Source organism: Centropristis striata, chromosome 10, assembly GCF_030273125.1.
Source record: "Centropristis striata isolate RG_2023a ecotype Rhode Island chromosome 10, C.striata_1.0, whole genome shotgun sequence".
NCBI lineage: Eukaryota > Metazoa > Chordata > Actinopteri > Perciformes > Serranidae > Centropristis > Centropristis striata.
The window spans coordinates 28176525-28197105 of record NC_081526.1 but is presented as its reverse complement, the minus strand read 5'-3'; the positions used below and the strand labels follow the sequence as shown (position 1 = coordinate 28197105).

The window sequence follows — 20581 nt, the reverse complement described above, 5'->3', positions numbered from 1 at the left end:
AGTCACGTCAGATAGATTGATCCTAAGCTACAATATGTGGAAAAACTCATTTTGGACGCTATTCTTATGTTAAATTGGGTGTTTTTTCTGCTATTGTTTTTTTTAGTATTCTTTCAAAATTTATTTTGAATACTCAAATATGGAAATTACTTAAAATGGCCATACATTCTATCCATGTAGTTTTCCATTGTTTCTTCCATAAACTTGAACAATTAAGTGAATAGAAAGTTATATTATACAGAATTTTACTGTCATGTTGATAGTGGCAAGTTAAAATGACTACTGTAAATAAAGATATTCTCCTTCCGTTTTCTCTTTTTATTTATACATCATTTTCTGTCACTGTCAGTCTTTATTCTGTCTCCTTCGCTGTCCCTCACTGTTTCTCTCACTCACACACTTGCTCATAGGTCTGTCTCTTCTCAACCAGTCAGGTTCAGATGGAGGTAATGGCTCCGGGTAATTGTTCAAATTGTCACTTGGCCTTTTGGTGAGAGCGATGAGGGGAAGAAAGTACTCTTCTTGCAGTAATTCTCTGTCTTTCTCCTCTCTCCGTCTCTTCTCCTACTCTCTGTCCCCTCTCTTTATTTAATTTAAATCCAGAAAGATTTACTGGTGCAGCTCTTCCGTTCTAAATGCCAGGCACAAATGAGTACAGTAAGCCACAAAATCACTCTCTCGTTCCTTCTCTCCTCGCTTTCTCTCACGCTTACAACACACACACGCACGCGCACGCACACGCACACACACACACACACACACACGCACACACACACACACACAGGGCTGCAGGTTAATTACAACGTGTTAATCAGGCTGGGAGTATTTGTTCTTAGCCAGAATACTACTGGGGCTAATAAGGAGGTGCAGCACTTATTTATCTGCTACACCTGGGTGTGTTCGTCTGCATGCTTGAGTCACAGCTTCTGGACTGTGTGAATGTCTGGAGCAATTTTGTGTGTCTGTACATAAGCATATATTCATATTTTTTATGTGAATGTGTCTGCTTTTGAGTTTGCACAGGGATGGCTGTTTGGAAGAAACGTGCCAACTCGAGCATCTACAACGTTACCGATCAATTAATCGATTAATTGCTATGTTTTTCTACATACTTCAGTGTGTACATGGGCAAAATAAAAGATGTATATACAGTACTGTGCAAAAGCCTATTTTGATAATGGACACTTTTATTTTGAAAGGACAAAAACAGACTTCCTGTCGATCGTAAAACTAACTCAAGTGAGATTAAACTGTAAAGATAAAGTCAAGGAGTTCAATGTTTAATGTTTTAGACCCTGAAGAGGCATGAGGTTAGTTTTCACAGTAATCTTCATATCTAAATGTGTTTTGTGTTTAAATAAGTTTTGGGTAAAATTAAAGTTAGTAATTCATGCTAGCAAGGTTTGATACAGTAAGCTAGTTTTGCTAGTTTTTATCAAATTAGTAGCTTTATCTAACTTAATTCTCAGCCCATTGGCCGTGTTTCAGTTCAGTGAGTACTGATACGCAGTCATAGATACAATTAAAATAAAAAATACACACATGGATTAAAAATTCCACATGATTGACCAAATTGAGTGAAACGACCAATAATTGATCATCGATTAATCCCTACTCTCCATCTACATCCCTCTAACCATGTATTCATTTTTCTCCCTATTCCTTTCTCGGCCCTTATTCTCAGCTTCATATCTGATAGAAGTAGGAGGTGTATTATATAATTATCATCCCCCAGAGAACTGAACATATCTTTGTGAATCTGACAGGTGCTAATATAACAGGAATACATTCAGTCGCATTAATGATGCTTGAACAAAGTAAATATCATGCTTACAATATGATAATTTGAACTAAAAGCAAAAACAAAAACAGAAAAACAAAAAAGAGGTTACTTTCATTTATTTAACAGAAAAATTAATGTTGTGTTATATTTTGTGCATTAATTCATTTTTGTTTATTACCCTGTTGAGACCTCTAGCCCTCTGACATGGTTTTAATCAAAACACATTTCAATTCATCAGCCGCCTCCCCGAAGAGATATTTCAAGATACCTAGGTTAATAATTTTCACACACATGTGCATTCTCACACACACACATACATACACTTATGCACAAACTTTCCAGCATGCATTACATTAATTTATCATACTCACTCTGGGAGCGTTTTCAGGGAACACTTAGCCTGATTGGTTATTCAGTAATTAGTAATATCACTAATAGTTCACTCTTTTTATCCGCTTTTAGCAATTATTAGATTGGACCGAGAAGACTAAATGCTTGCGGCCCCATTTATTATAAGCATAGTTATTCAAGGTAGGATTATCCCTCATTGAGTTAAAATGGAAATTCTGCTTCTATATTCTCCAGTTTTTGGAGGGCCACTAATGCTCACAAGTATCGATTGAGCTGTCCGAGGTCGGCACACTAATGTATTATTCTTTTTCCCCACATGCAGCTGTCCTCGGAATATTTTGAATAAATCTTAATAAGTATATGTTTGATTTCTTCTCAAATAAAGCAGGTCTTACAATCATTATTTCTAGTGAACCTCTCGAGTCTAGAAAACGTTCTTTATCGGGCTGTTTGTGGTACATTTTGTTGCCAAATAATTATTTATTACTGAAAGCCTTGAAACATTTTTAAATTAGGGTTTTTGATTTCCTTTTTCACGATACATTTCTCAATTTTAATTATTGTTTACCTTTAATAAGGAAAAAATATCCACCATTAAAATTTTAAAAATATCACTGTTGTCTAATAGGGTGAATTTATTAAAATAACATCCATAATTGTAAGACTGGCCACTTGTTCAGTACATGAAATTGGTACAAGTGTTCAGACTAGTTAATTATAAATAATATAATTAAATAAGTGACTTAGAAAGAGTCTTAACATTCAAAGCTTAAATTATTTTCCATATCCAACTGCTGACTCATACATTGTATACAATGTTCCTAAAGTTTTTTATTTTATTTTTGTTTTAATTGTTAATACTTTTTATATTTCTACTTGTTTGTACTGTAAATTGTTAATACTTTATTATATTTTTTACCTGTTTGTTTGCTTTTATTTCTAGTTTACACTGCTGTTTACCATTTATTGTTTTTTGCTATCCACTTTGCTGGCGAAACTCTTCAAATTTCCTTGTTGTGGGATTCACAAAGGAAATCTTAATCTTAAAGGGAAGTGAATACTACTTGTTGTATTACTGTATTTGACTTGTTTCATGCCCTTCTCTTTTGAAAATAAAAATAATTGATCACAAAAAAGGAAATCTTAATCTTAATCTTAATTCAAGCTTTTTTAAGCAAAATCAGTAAAGAACAAGCCAGAACATTTATAATTTGCTAAATTATCTACAATATTGTAAGGTGAACATGAATAATGAGACACATTTATTTGTTCAGATTCATTTACTTGTTCTAAATTACCCTTTGATAAGTAACACACACTGCTGGCCTTTTTTAATTAATATGTCGCTCTTCCAAAGAGAGAGAGAGAGAGAAGGAAGTAGAGAGACTATTTGAGGGTTCAGTTATTAAATGAGACATACAATAAAGCACCAAAGACTTTTCCAATTAATGTATGAGTGGCTGTTGTTATGACAAAGAGGTTAGGATAATTAATGTTACCTGTCATCCTGTTAGTAATTACGCTCACATGACAGCATCTGCAGCTAGGCCAGACTAATTGATTTCCAAGCCGGCGAACCCCGAGCATATGGTTTCAGTATCTGCAGCGTGTCATTTACTGCTGAGTCTCACCTCACCTTCATCCAACTCCTCTTATCAGCCACTGTGTCTCACATGTTCAGCTGCTGCGTGTCGACCCAGCCTAAATCTCTTCAGCTCTCTGACATTTTCTCTCTTCATTACTCATCCGTCTGCCTCTCAGCTCTCTCTCTCTCTCTCTCTCTCTCCCCCTCTCTCTCTCCCTCTCTGACAGGTGGTGTAGGTCATATGGCAACAGGGTGAGAGGTGAAAGGTGAAAGGTCATGTTAAGAGTCCATTAGTGCCTACTACTAACATTGAGCCTTATTGACCTGCGTGTGTTTGTCTGCATATGCTCACACAAACACATGCACGCCTCAACTCAGATATCCGCGTGCACATGTGAACATGCAGGTCGCTACTGAAAGGCAATTATGAATATTTTGTGTATTTATTTTGCTTGTATTTTAAATAGCCTTAGATACTATTCAAATTTAAACATATATATTAAAATATATTGGGGAAAAAAATAAAGCAAATATTTTATTTTATTTTTTTCATTTTTTTTTTATTATTTGGCCCTTTCAACATTCTCCTATTTTTTTTTAAATAAAGCACACATTATTTTACATTCTAATTTGAAATTTGAAACAAATATTTACTAAAGTAAATCCATGCATGTAGGTGGTGAAGTCCTAATGTATATTATGTAAAATATTATATACTATATTTCAAATATATATACAAAATAAAATATTTATTTTCTAATTGTTTTTATTTACTTTGTATTATTATTTGGCCCTTTCATCAACATTCTCACACATTATTTTAAATATCTCCCAGTAAAATTTGACAATTTCAACTAATACTGACTAAAATAAATCCATGCACATAGATGGTGAAATCCTAATGTATATTATGTTAAATATTATAAACTATACTTTAAACATGTAAAAAAAATTATATATTTTCTTATTTTATATTTTTATAATAATTATTAATATTATTATTAATATAATTATTATTATGATGATTATTATTAGTAGTAGTAGCAGTATTATTCATCACTTTTATTATTATCATTATTATTATTATTTTATTATTATCATTATTATTTGGCTTTTCATCAACAATCTCCAAATTTTTAAATAAAGCACACGTTCTTTTAAATATCTCACAGCTAAATTTGCCAATTGTAACTTATATTGACTAAAATAAATACATGCATATAGATTATTAATGGTGAAATGTATATCATATAAAATACTATATACTGTGAGGCCTGCTACAAATTAGAATCTAGAAAAAAGAACATTTTTCACTACACATTTTAGTAAGGTTGGACTTTAATTACATCTCAATGACCTATATTGATTCTTCAGGAGAGTTTTATATCTATTGTTTCCGATAGGAAATACATTTATAGGCAGTAAAACATGAAGTATAAAAACTATATGAACAATTTGCTATGCTCTGAGCATTACCAGCAGTGGCGTCCTGGGAAAACTAGAGATGAAAGCCCATTAAAATCAAAGCGTTTATCCCCTTGAGAGTATTAATGTGCTTAGCAGTTTTTCATGGCGATGTGGCCTATTAGATGACGATAGCACAGGGAAAAGCTCATAGAGTCCATGAGGATTCATCATACTAAATCAATATCTTACAAAAGCTGATGAACTTCTGAGAACACAATGGATAAGCTGACCTTAAGAATTTCACACAAATCAGCATTTTACACTTCTTAAATTTTTTTACATCAATATACTTGGTCAGATTCAAGTAAGACAATACATTTCTAAACAAATACACGTGTCCTCTTTGCACTACAACCGAATTATTGAGCCATATTTCTCACATTTAGCAAGGTTAAAGAAAGTTAAACATACTGTAAGAGTTTATTCTCTGGCAAGAGTGAATGTGCTCAGCAAATTTCATTTCCATATTTCTATTAGATTGTTCAGTTTAGTTTGCTCGTGTGGAAATTTTGCCCCAAAACTGGTGCTTGACAAAAGCTGAATGGGTGATGACAATCATAAAGAGTCTTCCTCTGAGGGACATGTGAAATTTCAGCGCAATTCTAAAGTGAGACAATTCTGCTGCTACTGGGGCAGAAAGTAGTAAAACATATCTGCAGGAATTAAGATGAAAGCTGAAGTTATGTGCATGAGCAAAATTGTTAAGTATTACAAGCATTACAAATGATAGGTGGTTTACTCAGAAGTACATATACAAAAAAAAATAAAAACTTGAGCCCGCAGGCAATGCCAAGAGCCAGCCTCACTCTACAAGAGTTTTGAATCCTAACACCTTTTGAAAAGGAGTTGCATCATACACATCAAGAATCTTCACAGACAATCTCCTGTATAATCCTAAACAGGCACACACTACAACTTTTTGAAAATAGTAGCACATTACACCCTGCAGGATATTTTAAGATGATCATGCCAGAGGGAGCTATGCGTGACCTCATGTGGTCTCATGGGGAAGCAGATGTAAGCAAAAAAACAAAAGCAGAAGGCTAAACAAAAAGTTTCCGCTATATTCATTTAGTAGTAGCAGCCCGCACATGTAGCTTTCAAAATAAGAGCACATGGATGTGTAAACAGAGTCCACCACATAATTTACAAGAAGACTGTCAAAATATGATGCTTTAAATAAAACATAGAAGAACCCTTATTCTCCTTTACAACAATTCATTAAAATATGCAATGATTAAGATGGAATAGTGGCATTAGAATGTGCGAGAGGCACCAAATTTAGGCTTTTAGGGCAAAACTTTTCTCTGGGGGACTCAATATATTGTCGTTTACATGCGTGACTTTTTGTGCTTTTTTGTGTTGTGTTTAAAGTAATGCTGCAAATGTTTGACAGGCAAAAAAAAACCCAAGCAGCCATTCCAGCTGTTTATGTGTTATTTTAATAATATAATACATAACGATTATCTCAGTGCCTGAAGGTCTATTTTAATTGTTTTGGTTGTAGTTTATTTATTTATGTTTTAATTATCTATGATGTTTTAATATTTCTTTTCCACATTTCAATTCAAATGTTTAATATTCTTGAGATTAAAAAAAATAATTGTGGTGGAAAAGGATGTACTTATTATGCTCTAATATCATTATAAAACTAAAACAACATTGATACAACCATACTACCGTTTATCGTGATAGTTTCTGGGAAAATATATCCTCCCTAAAAAGTTTTATTATGACAGGCTTATACACGTGCACGCCATCCAGGGGATAAATAACCCTTTACTTTTAAAAAATCCTACTCTGTTAACAAGTGTGGATAAAAGAAAAACCGGTTGGGGAGATGCGGTCAGCACAAGCTGTCTATTCTTCAGGAAGAACCAAAGGAGAGAGCTGAACTGTCAGTATCTGTCAAGAGTGAGTTCTAACTGCTAACGTTAGCCTCCAAGACTACAATGTTTAGGGTTGCTTGGAAATGCAAAAACGCCTAAAACTTGATACATGACAAGGCATCTTTGCTATACATTTTTAAAGCCCTTGAAGACAAACCTTAACATCTTTTGAGCAGTTTGTTGTTCATTTCATGAAGCATTTTCTTATTGCTAAGACAAAAACTGCGACTTTTAGGAGCTATTTTCAGTAATTTAGTCTTTTTTAATTATATCAGTACTGATTATTATACAAATGGTACATTTGGATATCACATCATCATCATGATCATCATCATTTAGTGTGTCTATTAGGCTCTCACCAATGCTTTTGTGTCCTCACATTAATTTCTTTGCACTGCATTTCCTCTGTGCAGGTTTAGTGTGTACGTGTGTATGGTATATGGTGTTACAAAGTGCATATGTCTCTGTGTCTTTTCATCTAAGCAGCTCAGGGTCTTACCATCCCAGCGGCGTCCTTATTGAGGGAGGCTTCAGTTTCTGTGGGCTGGGGGCTGAGCGCTGATTCACTGCTGCTCCTCACCAACAGGGGGGTGTCTGTAGACAACACAAAGATACACACGTCTCATATGTACAGTCGGCTTGCGTTTTTTTCCATTGAGGCCTACTCTTAAAGATTTGGATGGGCTGGGACAAGTTGAAAAAGACTGTTAAGCTGAAGAAGAGATGTGTGTGTTTATACAGTATAAACTGAAAATGTTTAAACTGCATGTTCTTCAGACTGTAAATCACTTTTTCACTTTTCTTTGTATATAGAAGGTATCTGCAGGAAGAATTTGGGGACATAACACCAAACACTAACGTAGCTCAAGTTTTAGTTGCAGACCTACAACAAAATAAATGATAAAAAAGCCTTTTTTCCAGCTTGCTCTGTTAAAAAAACAGATGAACCTGACTCTCTGTCAGTCCAATATGACACAGTGACTACTTTCTATTTTACTCTTAATGTAGCAAGAGATATGATGGAGAGGAAATAAGCACCGAGAGACAAAAAAAAATGGAAAATTGAGTCTGCGTCTGCACTGCTTCAAAATCTACAGCTCTCTCTCTCTGATTCATGCAAAATATGCACGTGTATACACACACAAACACAAGTATCTTACAATTGCTAATGCTATTTTGATGGAGTCATAGTTCAGCAATACTCATGTCTAATAATAATCTTTTAGATGACAAGATACAGACCCGAAGCTCGTCATGCCACACTACAGAGAGGAGTTTGTGTGCGAGTGCCAAAGCACGATAAGGAAGAAAGAAGAGAGGAGAAATTAATATTTTTATGTTGTTAGGTTGACAAAATGAATTTCCACTCTGTCAATGCAATGTGCCTGTGAAATCAGTCTAAGCCAAAGTGTGCTTTCAAACAAAAACCAGAACACCCCGACATTCAGTGTAATAAGCTAAAAGGCTTTTTTTTTGTGAGAACAAAATGCTTATTATATAATGAGCTAAAGACATGGAAGCTACAGTAAACGGGGCAGGAGAATTAGAATATGATGGAAAAGTCAATTTCTAGTAGTTCAAGTCAAACAGCCCCAACCAAGTATTAAGTGCATATAGATGGACATACTTTTCACAGACCAACATTTCCATATTAAATATACTTTTTTTAAATTGGTCATTTGTAATATTTTTTTGACACACTGAATTTTAGGTCTTGATTAAATGTAAGACATAATCATTATAATTAGAAGAAACTAAATAAATGAAGACATGAAATGTCATTCTGTGTTTAATGGATCTACAATCATGGAAAAAAATATTAGACCACCCTTTTTTTCTCCTTGCTTTCTTGTTTATTTTAATGCCTGATACAACTAAAGGTTCCTTCTTTCTTTCTTTGGACAAATATAATGATAACAACAAAAATAGCTATTAAGAGTTTAATTAAAGAGCTGATATCTAACCGTGTTATTTTTGATAATGATTTTGGTTATTACCAGGAAACCATGGAAAAAGGCTAGATATCAGGTCTAAAATCAAACTCTTATGAGCTATTTTTGTTGTTATCATTATAGTTGTCCAAACAAATGTACCTTTAGTTGTACCAGGCATTAAATGAACAAGAAATTGACGAAAACAATGGTCTAATAATTTTTCCAAAACTGTATATAATGTGTTTCTTCCACTTTTTGAATTAAATTACTGACATAAATAAGCTTTTCTATGATATTCTAATTTATTGAGATGCAGCTGTATGCATATGGATGTGTATTCATTGTCGAAGCTGCAGGTTCCATACAGACATGCTTTTAACAGCTACAGTAACTAAATCTAAAACCAATTTAGGAAAATTTTGAGATGATTTTCCACACATCCAACCTAAACTTCTGGAAAAAAAGTTTGTATTTAAATACTAACAAGAAAACACGCATAACAAGGCAGAATGTGCTTGTTCGACCAAATGCCACAATTAGACACATTACCATGGAAACTCGCATACAATTTTTAGCTTGTTAAAAAATAAAGAAATTAAGAGCAAAATGAAGAGCAACAGAGTGGTTTGACTGGTGGCCGGCTGTCTTTTACGGAGAATAAAAGTCAAAGAAGGACAGAAACAACAAAGAAGAAAGCATGAGGCTAAAATATTTCCTATGTGAATGAAACCTCAGGCTTTCATTAGTACTTGTTTTAATCATCTGAACTCATCAGCCTATGCGTGGCACTATAACTGTGTTATGAGGAAGCTCATTCCTGAATGTTGTTGGGGATGTGTGTGTTCACCGCTCCATGTGCTCATTAGGTCTGTAAGGAGCAGATCTGACAGCCTGAATGTGTGAGGAGTTAATGTATGATCCCTTCCTTTAATACCCCTTCAGTGAACACACTGGTGTTCATGCGTCCAAATGGCCAATAAGTGTCTGATTAGCAGATCTCCATGTGCATGTAAGTAACATATGATAGTGTCTCCCTCTCCGCATCTCATCAGCCCACTGCATAAAATCATCATTTAACAGGAGCTGATGGATGAAGCACACTGCCACTGTCGCCTGTGCTTCCGGTGGAGCTTGAAGAAATAGTAAGAAAAGTCAACACTGCAGAAAGCCAGCCATATATATAACATTCATTACTGGAGGTGTTATTACGCTCTGTGTGTTGCACTGCCGATCCTCAAATCTCCCCCCTCCCCATTCATCGGGCCCATCAATCCATATATACATTAAGAACATTGTCATGTAAAGTTCCACTGGGAATAAAATGACTACGGTGGTGGTGAGGGGGGAGGGAACCTCTGAATGAGTGGACTACTCAGAACACATGCCAAATGATATTTGTAGGGTCATATATTGATTGTCACAAAATGGACCCTAGGTGCTCTTAAGACTGGCTGGGGTGTATGGATTACATCAAACCCCGAATCAATTCATCTCTTCAAAGAGAGGCAATGAAAGACGGATAAATGGATTGAGGACAAAAGACAGAAAAATGAGAAACAGATGAAGGAAATAGATAAAGAAATAAAGGGCCTAACAAAGGAAAAGATAATCTGTAAGATACAAAGAAAACATGTATATGCTTCGGTGTATCAAAATAATTGAAATGAATGGAAATTAAAACCTCAAAAAGATAAGTAAGGCCTTTCAATAAAATTGAATTCTATGATGTTACATTTCGCTGAGCTGTAACACCTAACCTTCCCAGTTTCAGGCTGAAGAAGACCTGTTGAGACATGAAACCAGAAATGATGTGTTGAAAATGTTCCTCTGTGTGAGGGGACATGCTGTCTATATCCAGTGGCACATTAAGACACGTAAAAATAGCTGTCTTGGGACAAACGTAGATACTATTCTGTCCATATGCCTGTGTAGGCTTTCAAAGATCAAATACGTTCTAATAGACTGGGAAAATATAATGTCAGTTTTACATCACCTAGTAATCCCCACTACCCTGTTTACTTCAGTAACACTATTCTATAAACCTAGACTATATGTATCCGCTCATATGCTATTGGTAGACTGAATATTGTCCCTATTTTTGTTACCGGAATATCAGTAAATAGCTTAAAAAGGCTTCCTGCAGTTTAGTTACACATAGTGGATTTCTAGGAGTGTTGTATGTGAAACGGTCAAAAAGGCAATCTCCTGAAGCAACCAATTTTTTTCTGGTAAAGGCTGGGAAAGCACAGGTGTTACTAATGACATAAATGGTGACTCTGTTCTAATCAAGTGTCCCAGTCAGCCATGACAGTGTGAGAGTCAGAGAGAGGGAACCAGCATGAATTCCAAGAACATGAAAATGAAGCAGTGAAACACTTCTAAATATTCTGGCCATGAGAACATTTCCGGCAGCTATGATTCACAGTTGAGTTTTAAAGTCAAAAAAACTATTTCATCAGTGTTCTTCCCTATTGATTCTGAAGGGGTTTCAGACCAATGCCTAAGCATTTTTTCGTTGGGATCTTTTACATACAAGCAATGCAAAAACACAAATTGATGCAAAGTCACACTGTGCGATCCAAATAGACATGAATGCACACGTGGAAAAATGGTTCAACTTCAGCATAATTTTTGTGTGAATCTGCGTCACAAAAGCCGATCAGCACTGTGATTCTACTGACGTCACTAAGAATCAGAAATGTACGACAAACTTATTGTTACCATCCGTTAGCACTCGGAGCTCTACAACTTAATGTTACAGCAACAGAGCATAAAGGACTTACTTAACATGGCAATCTTGCAATGTGTTTGTTACTATTGGTATTGTATTAAGGGGTAATATTCGGGATTTCCAAAATACTCCAGAAAACATCCCAGCAGCCTTATTTGCTTAACGCTAGGCAAAAATTTGCTTCTTGTTTGGTCTGAGCATACCTTAATACTGGTCATGTATCAGCTAAACACTGATTCTTAATTTAGATCAGTGGCGACCTTTATTCTGTTCTGTTTCTGACTCTGTTTGACTCCATTATGGATTCAAGTGTCAAACACCATGTGGGCTAGCAGGTAACAAGAAGTCTCTACAAGTGACTTGATCCAAACACGACTACTGCAATAGCATTCTCTATGGTTCATCTCAAAAAGATGAATAAGCTTCAGCACATCCAGAACTACGCTGCCCTTCTGCTCACTCGCTCTTAAGACCACATCACCCCGTCCTCCAGAACCTCCACTGGCTCCCCATCAAACAACACATCCACTTCAAAGTTCTCCTCCTGACCCACACAGCACTCCATCACTTCCTATCTATCTGACCTGCTCCATTTCCACACACCCTCCCACAAACTTCAATTTTTATATATATATGTATTATTATTATTATTATTATTAATAATAATAATAATAATAATAATAATAATATTTTGCAGAAAAGACAAAAAGTAGCTCAAGCAAGTATAAAAACGTTTATGCAAATTTTGAAAGTTTTATCGAATTTTGATGTTTCCAGAAAGCTTTTCTCATGCAAATCTTCAAAGTGCGCACAGAAAAAGGTTGATGGAAACACAACTAGAAGCAAAACATAAGAAAGTGATAGAGGCCTAGGTCTGACCTTCTCACACTGACAGTGATAGTCTCCAGAGCTCAGTTACCTCTAATGTACCATGACAGTCACACATTACTACTAATCTCTGCTGACAAGCCGCAATACTGAAACAGACTAAACTTCCTGTCTTAACAGTGTCTGGATCATACAGCTAAGGCCCTATCACTCTGGAAGGTCATACAAGCTGAAATGTCAATTATGTCAAAACTAGTAGTATAGATGCCTGACACATGATGTTTGCTGTAACATTTAAAGTGTGTGAAATTAGATCTAATGCAAGTTGGAAAAGGAAATAAGATATTGCTGTATTAATGTACTGTACATGCTTTTTATTCAGCATGTGAGTCCTTGAGTTTAATAAACCGTTTGACATCCTTCAAGCTGACTGAGAAACAGTATTATGGAAAACAACGAGAGTGTGAAGTCATGAAACTTGCTGATAGAATCCAAATTACAACAGATGGGCGAGCATTATCACACTTCATTTGGCATATTAATGACATTTTGAAAACAACCTTGGCAGATTATGTTTAAATGCCACGCGTTCATCTGGATGGATGGGACGGACTGTGCAACAAAGCAGATATTGATTCCACAATTCATAACTAAAGAAAAAGTGGAATCCATGACTAGCTGACACCTGGAAGTAATGCAAACTGTACGTACACACAATCCATCAGCCGCATGGTTTGTTATGTTAAGGCAAAATTATGTTTGGACAAGTCGCTGTGGCAGCCCTGAGCCCTTTCACACTCACGTCTACTAAACAGGCACTTGACTTGACATAAGACAGAAAGAGATGAAGGAAGGGAGAGAAAGAGAGGGGAAGAAAGAAAGAGGTGAAGAAGAGAAGGGAAGGTCATTCAGATAGGTCCAATCCAAGTAACAGAAGGCAGACACAGACATCAGAGTTCACTCTGCCGCCTGACATTACACATACACTTCCTGTCTTCTTTTTCCCTCATCTGCTTCTCTTTCATCCCCATCTCATTCTGCATCAGAGCTGCCAACATTTCAGTTGTCCTCCTCTTGTTTTCATCACTGTCCTGCAGAACATGCCCATCACATCCTGACTATTATCTGTGGTGTAATTTAAAGTTAACATGATTACTATTGTGCACAAAACATATTGATAACTCTATAAGCTCTGAAACTACATGTATCAATACACTCAGCGGTGGAATGTAACTAAGTACATTTACTCAAGTACTGCACTTAAGTAAAATTTTGAGGTACTTGAGTATTTTCATTTAATGTAACTTTATACTTCTACTCCACTACATTTTGAGGCAAATATTGCACTTTTTACTCCACTACATTTAGCTGACAGCTTTAATTACTTTTCAGGTTGAGATTTAACATGAAAACATGATACATCTAAAGCAGGGATGGGCAACTTAAATCCTGGAGGGGGCCACAATTTTTCATGGACACTACCACAGGGCCACAGATAGGACCCTGCACTTAACCAGATATAATGAAACTGCAACTTTAAATTTGTTTACAGCGCAGTTACTTAACATATGTCATGCTAAAATGCATGTATAACAGTATAACTAGGAATACAAAAGGTTTGAAGCAAATAAAAAATAACCACTTTTAAGATTTCATGCTCAAATGCATGTAGTTGTACTGAGGGCCACTTCAAGTAAGGGTGCGGGCCGTATGCGGCCCCCGGGCCTCCAGTTGCCCATCCCTGATCTAAAGTGATTAGACTTTTTTTTATTAAACCTCATAACAGTGTATTAAGTAGCTAAAATGAGTCCTATCTTTACCAAATTAAAATGTTGCTTATATAAATGTTTCAATAATAATAATCCAATAATATGTTTGGAAGATATGAAACAATCTGAGTGGGTCCATTCTGCATAACGAGTACTTTTAGTTTTGATAAATTTAAGTACATTTTGATGTTGATACTTGTACTGATACTTGTAGTGGAGTTATTTTACAGTGTGGTATTAGTATTTTTACTTAAGTAAGGGGTCTGAATACCTTTTTCCACCACTGAATACACTGTACCCAATAAGCCATCATGTGTACTTCATAATTTCTTAAATCGTATATATTTATGCCGAGCTTCAAAAGTGAGCTGAACCACCGACTCTGTCGCTGCAGCACAGGGCAGAGCGTATGGATGAATGCCACCCAGTCTCCCTCCATGCTCCCAGAAATCCCCCCGGTCCCCCACTGTCATCCGGTGGAGCTTTGCCGGCAGGTGAGCAGAAGGAGCTGTGGACGCTTCAGCATAGAGGGACCTCCAAAAAGCAACAAAGTCAAATGTAAATTGTGTGATGCAACTCTTTAGTTTAGTCGTATGTACCAAAATAAGAAAAAGCACCCACCAGTGCTGCAAATCAGTGTGGTAGAGGGCCAGGCATTCAAAGAGTAAATGCTAGTTGGGTACCTCAGACCTGAGTATGATATGCCATTGAGAGCTACTGTGACTAAATGCATTGAAAAACAATGAGTTAAAACTCAAGTTTTTTTTATTATTATCAAACTCCAGTCCACTTTCTGCCATCAATCCAACCTCCAAAATGTTGATTTGGGACGTCGTTACTATCCTTCACTAACATGACCTTGCAGTCCAAAAATCCATATCAAATGTCAGACCCAGTGAACCTGTTTATTGTCCAACATCAGTTGTGACATTGACCTGTTTATGCACTGACCTGCAGGTTACACATAAAAGGTTAAAATCAGGGATTCCCTGAAGGATTTTTTTTCTTTGTAACATCAGAAGAATCCTTTGAAAAAGCATTTAGACCACATGTCAGTAAACCTTGGATTTACAAAGTCCAGACAAGGCAACATCAACCACTTTGAAGACGCATGGAGTTCGGAAGAAGTCTCTGCACGGAACAACTTTATTTTTTTACATACTACTAGTGTTGCTGCTGTGTTTATATCTTTAGCACAAATTCCCAGCATAGTCGACAAATAGGGAAGGAGTGGAATTACTTTGACAAAATTGTGTGACAAAATGACCTATGCCAGAGCCTTACTGATGTTAGGGTCAATGCTCTTCCTCGAGAGTATTTTCAAGTATTTACAAATTAACAAAAGTCAAACTTTTTTCATGTGCCACCAAGCAACTTTGCAGGAATGAACAGGGAAAGTTGCATCCAATTCTCTCTGTACATCCATGGTTGGAGCAGGGCATTGCAAACATGAGCATGTATATGGTCAGTACGATAAAAAATAACTCACTGGACTTGAGGGCAGATGAAGTGACTTCAATCTCTCCTCCTGCGATTGGCTGGAAGACAGAGAGCTCAGACTGGTAGAGGTCAGGGCTGGGGGCTAGCCTTGTGTTAGCCACGCCCCTCTGCTGGGCTTCCTGCTCCTCATACACCGCCATCAGCTAAAAAGAGAAGAAAAAACACACAATGAAGCTGTTTTTTTTTTTATTCTTCTATTATTTCAACCCATTATGAACACAGTATTTCATCAGAGCGGATCAGCAGGAATTCTGTTCAATGATTCTTACATAAGTCCACTCACAGTCACTACACTTTTCTATTTGTTTCTCCCCACTCGCTCTCCACTCACACTGAAGCCATTCCAGTTCACCTCACTGGCTGCATTTTCTCTTGCATTATACAGTACAATGCAAAGCAACATTAGCAGTAATATAAATGCATACAAATACAAGGATAAGAGAAGCCACCTGATACAGAAAAACCCTAAACACACAAGTTAAGACAAATATATATCTTACCTACTTAAAAATGTTAAAACTCAAGCAATAATTTGCAGCTTACAACAGGTGCATGATTACAGTTGGACAGGAGCTAAACTTTTTTGGCTATTAGATCATATTAGATCAAGACAAAGACTGCAAGACTATCACTGGTCATATTTCTTAAAATGAAGCAAGAAAAAAGGCACAGCAAATATAGTGTGTGGCTTTGTTTGTACACAACCTGTTACCTTGTGGATGAGGACGCTATAGAGGACGTCCAAGGAGCCCAGCATTCCTGTGACCGAGTGTGTGTCTACTGTTTAACAACTGCCTCCATTCGTGTGTCCCCCAACGCGTGTGTGACACCCTGCTAGCTCTAACTGTGTTATATAGTGGAATCCCTGTCTATTGAGTATTGCACTGAGTCTGCGTTTAGCCTAACATAGCACAGAGCTTGTCAACACAGCGTTCTAGGGGCCTCCACGTAAAACCTGAATAGACCTGTGAGTGTGTGTGTAGATCTGTGCGTGTGTGTGTGTGTGTGTGTGTGTGTGTGTTTCGTGTCTATAGCAGCCAAGAGTAAAGAAAGGGGACTTTGCCAGTAAAGCCAGAGGCTTCCTGCTACACTGGAACCCACAAGTGTGCATGCTACAAACAAATCAGATGAAAGTGTGTACACTAGTGCACATAGATGTGAGTCACTGCACTATGATTTGCTGGCTGGCTGTTCTGCACAAGAGGGCAAAAAACAACAACAACGGCAACATTATGAAAATGTAATTCTAAAGTGCAAAGTGATGCCAACATTTTAGACTAAAAGCTTACGCAGGTGCGAGTACTGAGAAGTCCAGAGAGAGCATTTTTATTCAAGGCCAATCTGATGGATGCACTGGAAGGTTCTTCATTTGGTCTCTACCTTTTTCTAAAAAAAAAAAAAAAAAAAGTAATTTTGTAGGCACTACTTCATGCACCAGCAGGCCCTGTGGCAGTGGCACTTGTGTCAGGTGAAAGTGAGTGCTGAGGCACTTATTCTCAAATACTTCTCCTTGATCTGCTGTGGCTTAGGTTGAACCTCTTTTGTATATCACTTTGGACAGTAATATCTACCCAAACTAATACATGTGAATATAAATGTAAAGCTCCAATGTTTACAAACACAAGCTTTTTTTTAGCTGCAACCAGAAGCTCTATAGGTCACTCGGTAGGTCGGTCAGTCACTAAACAAAAATGTCCCTTCCCTCTAACAAACACAGTTTTTGCCCTCAGAGGTTGACATTTGGCATGGAGGTCATGTTTGTGAAAGGATGAGTGTTTGTTTTCATGCCAAATGGCTAAAGTGTAGCAATGAGACTGGCTAATTGGAAAACGGTGCAAAGGGGGTTGGTCATGAGCCAAAGAAAGCAGTTTAGCCTTTTTTGCCAGGAGCCAAAAAGGGTGTGTGGCAGTGGGAATGGCCAATAATAAAAAAGGCCCGAGTCATGAACTGCTTGTTGTAGTCTCTTGTTGTAGGAATCATCGCATTACATTTGTGTCGATGTAAACAGTTGATACACACAATATGTTTTTATTTTAATTTTATTTTACCTTCATTTTACCAGAAATCCCCTTGAGATTGAAATCTCTTTTTCAAGGGAGACCTGGCCAAGATTGGTTGCCAGTTACAGATTAAAATGACAGTGACAAAACATGGCAACATATAATAAAAAGAGCAGGAAAGAAAAAATTGGCAATAAACACATTATAGAAAGAAGAAGGTACTGAATGAAGTGCAATTTTAAGTTTCATGGACTGTTTGAATTGCTTTGAATTTCCCCAGGATATTAGATTCGTAAAATGTACCAAATGTTTGCTGATTATTACTGTTATTATTTTTTGCACTCTTTCCTGCTTGACTCACTGGCCATAGAGCAGAATAATATCAGGTTATACAATATCACACCTTCCTTATCCACTCCCCTACCATATCTCACCACCTATGTCGCTCAGTCTCTCACACAATCATGTTCAGTCACACTCCCTTTTTCCCTTTTAGCTTTCCTGCAATATTGCTTGTTGTTTTACTGCCTTCTTCTGACCACTGCCATCTCCTACCATGACTGCCACTGGTTTTTAATTTGATGGTGATTAGTTAGCGTTTGTCATTTCTCTGTCAAGCTGCTTTGGTGCAAACCATTGATAAGTATCATTCAGCAGCTAGCCTCAGGGATGGCAAATAGTAGACAGGAAAAAGAGACGGAAAGATGAAAAAAAGCAGATATTTAATATTAAATAGCCACTATCCAGTTTCAATAAATCTGTCGTTTAAAGAGAGTAGAACAAGACTAATAACTTCCACATAAACACACACAGAGGTGGCAGAGATTCTTAAAAAAGAACATCTGAAAGATTGACAGGAAGAAACGGGTAGACAAATTCAACATAGCCTTGCTGAGTCTTGAAAAGCAAAAGGTGAAAAGAATGAAACGACAGCCAGATGATGAGAGATTAGGACTTTGCCTCTGTTCTCTTCGACAGGGGACTCAAAGACCTGCCAAAAGAAATGACACCACATCCTGAGCATGAGAGTGAGAGAGGGGTGAGAGAGACAGCAAGGTGAGGCTGCACGCTTTATACAGAAAGCACAGAGAGAAGTGGCCGCTGAGAATGTGAGAGGCAGAAGCTGTGAGAAAATTATGATAATAATGAGGGGGACTGACAGATGTGCTGCACTGTGAAAACCTTTGGGATGTCAGAGTAAGAGCAAAAAGCAAACCTGAAGATTGGGATTGTCTGAGAGTTTCACCGTGTCAAGTGTGAGTGCAATGATGTGTCCATTTTCAGCAAAATGAAACGTTACATGCTGCCAACTCTGCTCCTCTTGCAAAACAACCCTTTTCTCCTCAACAGAAGTGCTATATTGTAAGCTTACAATGAAATTTCCAAGTACAGTAGACACCAAATGTTTTCCAGCCCATAAGTAATAACATAATCGTGACTTTTTGCAATCAAGCACTGCTAACGACGTGCGTCTCTGTCATGCTTATATGTAACATTTGACCTTCTCATCAGCTATCCTGTCAACAACCTCGACAGACTGAAAGATAAAGATACTAGTAACTTCAGATTTTTTCTGTTTTTTTTTGTTTCAGCTTACTGTCAAAACACACATTTTACTTTGATCGTGTTGCTGACAACCTCTTGTAGAAATGCCTTCATCCATCTGTGAGCTTGAAGACTTGAGCTCAAAAATGCATCTGAGCGAGGAATAAGGCTTCATTTTGTCTTTATTTGGGTTTGGGAAGACGTGCAAAACAACAACTGACTGTGGCACAAACCAAATGAAGCTGTGGGTTGTTGTGATTTTCTTGTAAAAGAAAAAAATCATGAAAGGTCAGGTTAAAAAAATGGTGATGTAGTAGTAGCAGGTAGGAGTTGAGTGTCTACCCTAAGAACAATTAAACAGTATAAGTGGCAGCCTTGGGATTAACAGTGGTAGTGTGTTAAAACCACACTACCACTGAGAGCAATTTAGGACCAAAACAAGCACTTTTGGTCCTCATATTTTGCCAACTTACCAATATGTTCATGACCCTCTTTGGTTTTCTACGATAGAATAGTTTAGCTCAGTTTCTATCAGAAGCACACATAGAAACTGAGGGGTTAAACACAAAAGCTGGCTAAATCTTTCCCCTTCAGCTTACTCTCTCTTTCTCCATCCCTTCTCCTCTTCCTAAATGTATCGATGCTGTGTGGTCAATACAAGGTTCACACAGGTTACCTAGGACAAGTAGACGCTGGTGGGAGGTAACCGTGTGTTTGTCTGTGTGTGTGTGTGTGTGTGTTTGACTACCTGACCTGAAAGCTTGGATCAATCAAATGCCTGACCCAACAAGCTAAAATCAAACACTTCCACCCATACACCAATAAAAGGATATGTGACACTGGTCCAGTTTGTGAATTCTAAGTGTTAAAGTCTCGGCCACACTTTTGGTCTGGGCCATTGCAAGAAGCTTGTAAAAAAAAGTCCATAACCAATGAAATAGAAAGATTTATATGCTGCAAGGATATGCAGCCTATTGGCATTGTTTTGGGAGGTTTACAGGATGACAGAACTAAAGCCTTATAAAATTATTAGTCACACATCTTGGGAATTTGTTTGCACCATAGAGGTACAAGAATGGTGAATGAAGCCAAAATATCCCCGATACGGCCGCTGCCATCTTGCCCTAGTGACATCAGTTGGAGCCACAGTCTGTGACAAAGAGTGGAGCCGCACTATCGAGTTCCCACCCAAACACTCG

General features: G+C 37.1%; 1 protein-coding gene across 4 annotated transcripts in view; it reads right to left on the bottom strand.

Annotated features, from left to right (window-relative positions):
- The window catches only part of pard3bb (par-3 family cell polarity regulator beta b), a 277646-nt gene that overhangs the window by 209801 nt on the left and 47264 nt on the right, over positions 1-20581 (bottom strand). For all 4 annotated transcript variants that reach the window (XM_059342439.1, XM_059342435.1, XM_059342437.1 and 1 more), the window contains exons 3-4: positions 15827-15980; positions 7575-7669 (exon numbers count right to left, since the gene is read on the bottom strand). In XM_059342439.1, coding sequence (XP_059198422.1) covers positions 7575-7669; positions 15827-15980 — 249 coding nt within the window. The remainder of the gene's footprint in view (positions 1-7574; positions 7670-15826; positions 15981-20581) is intronic.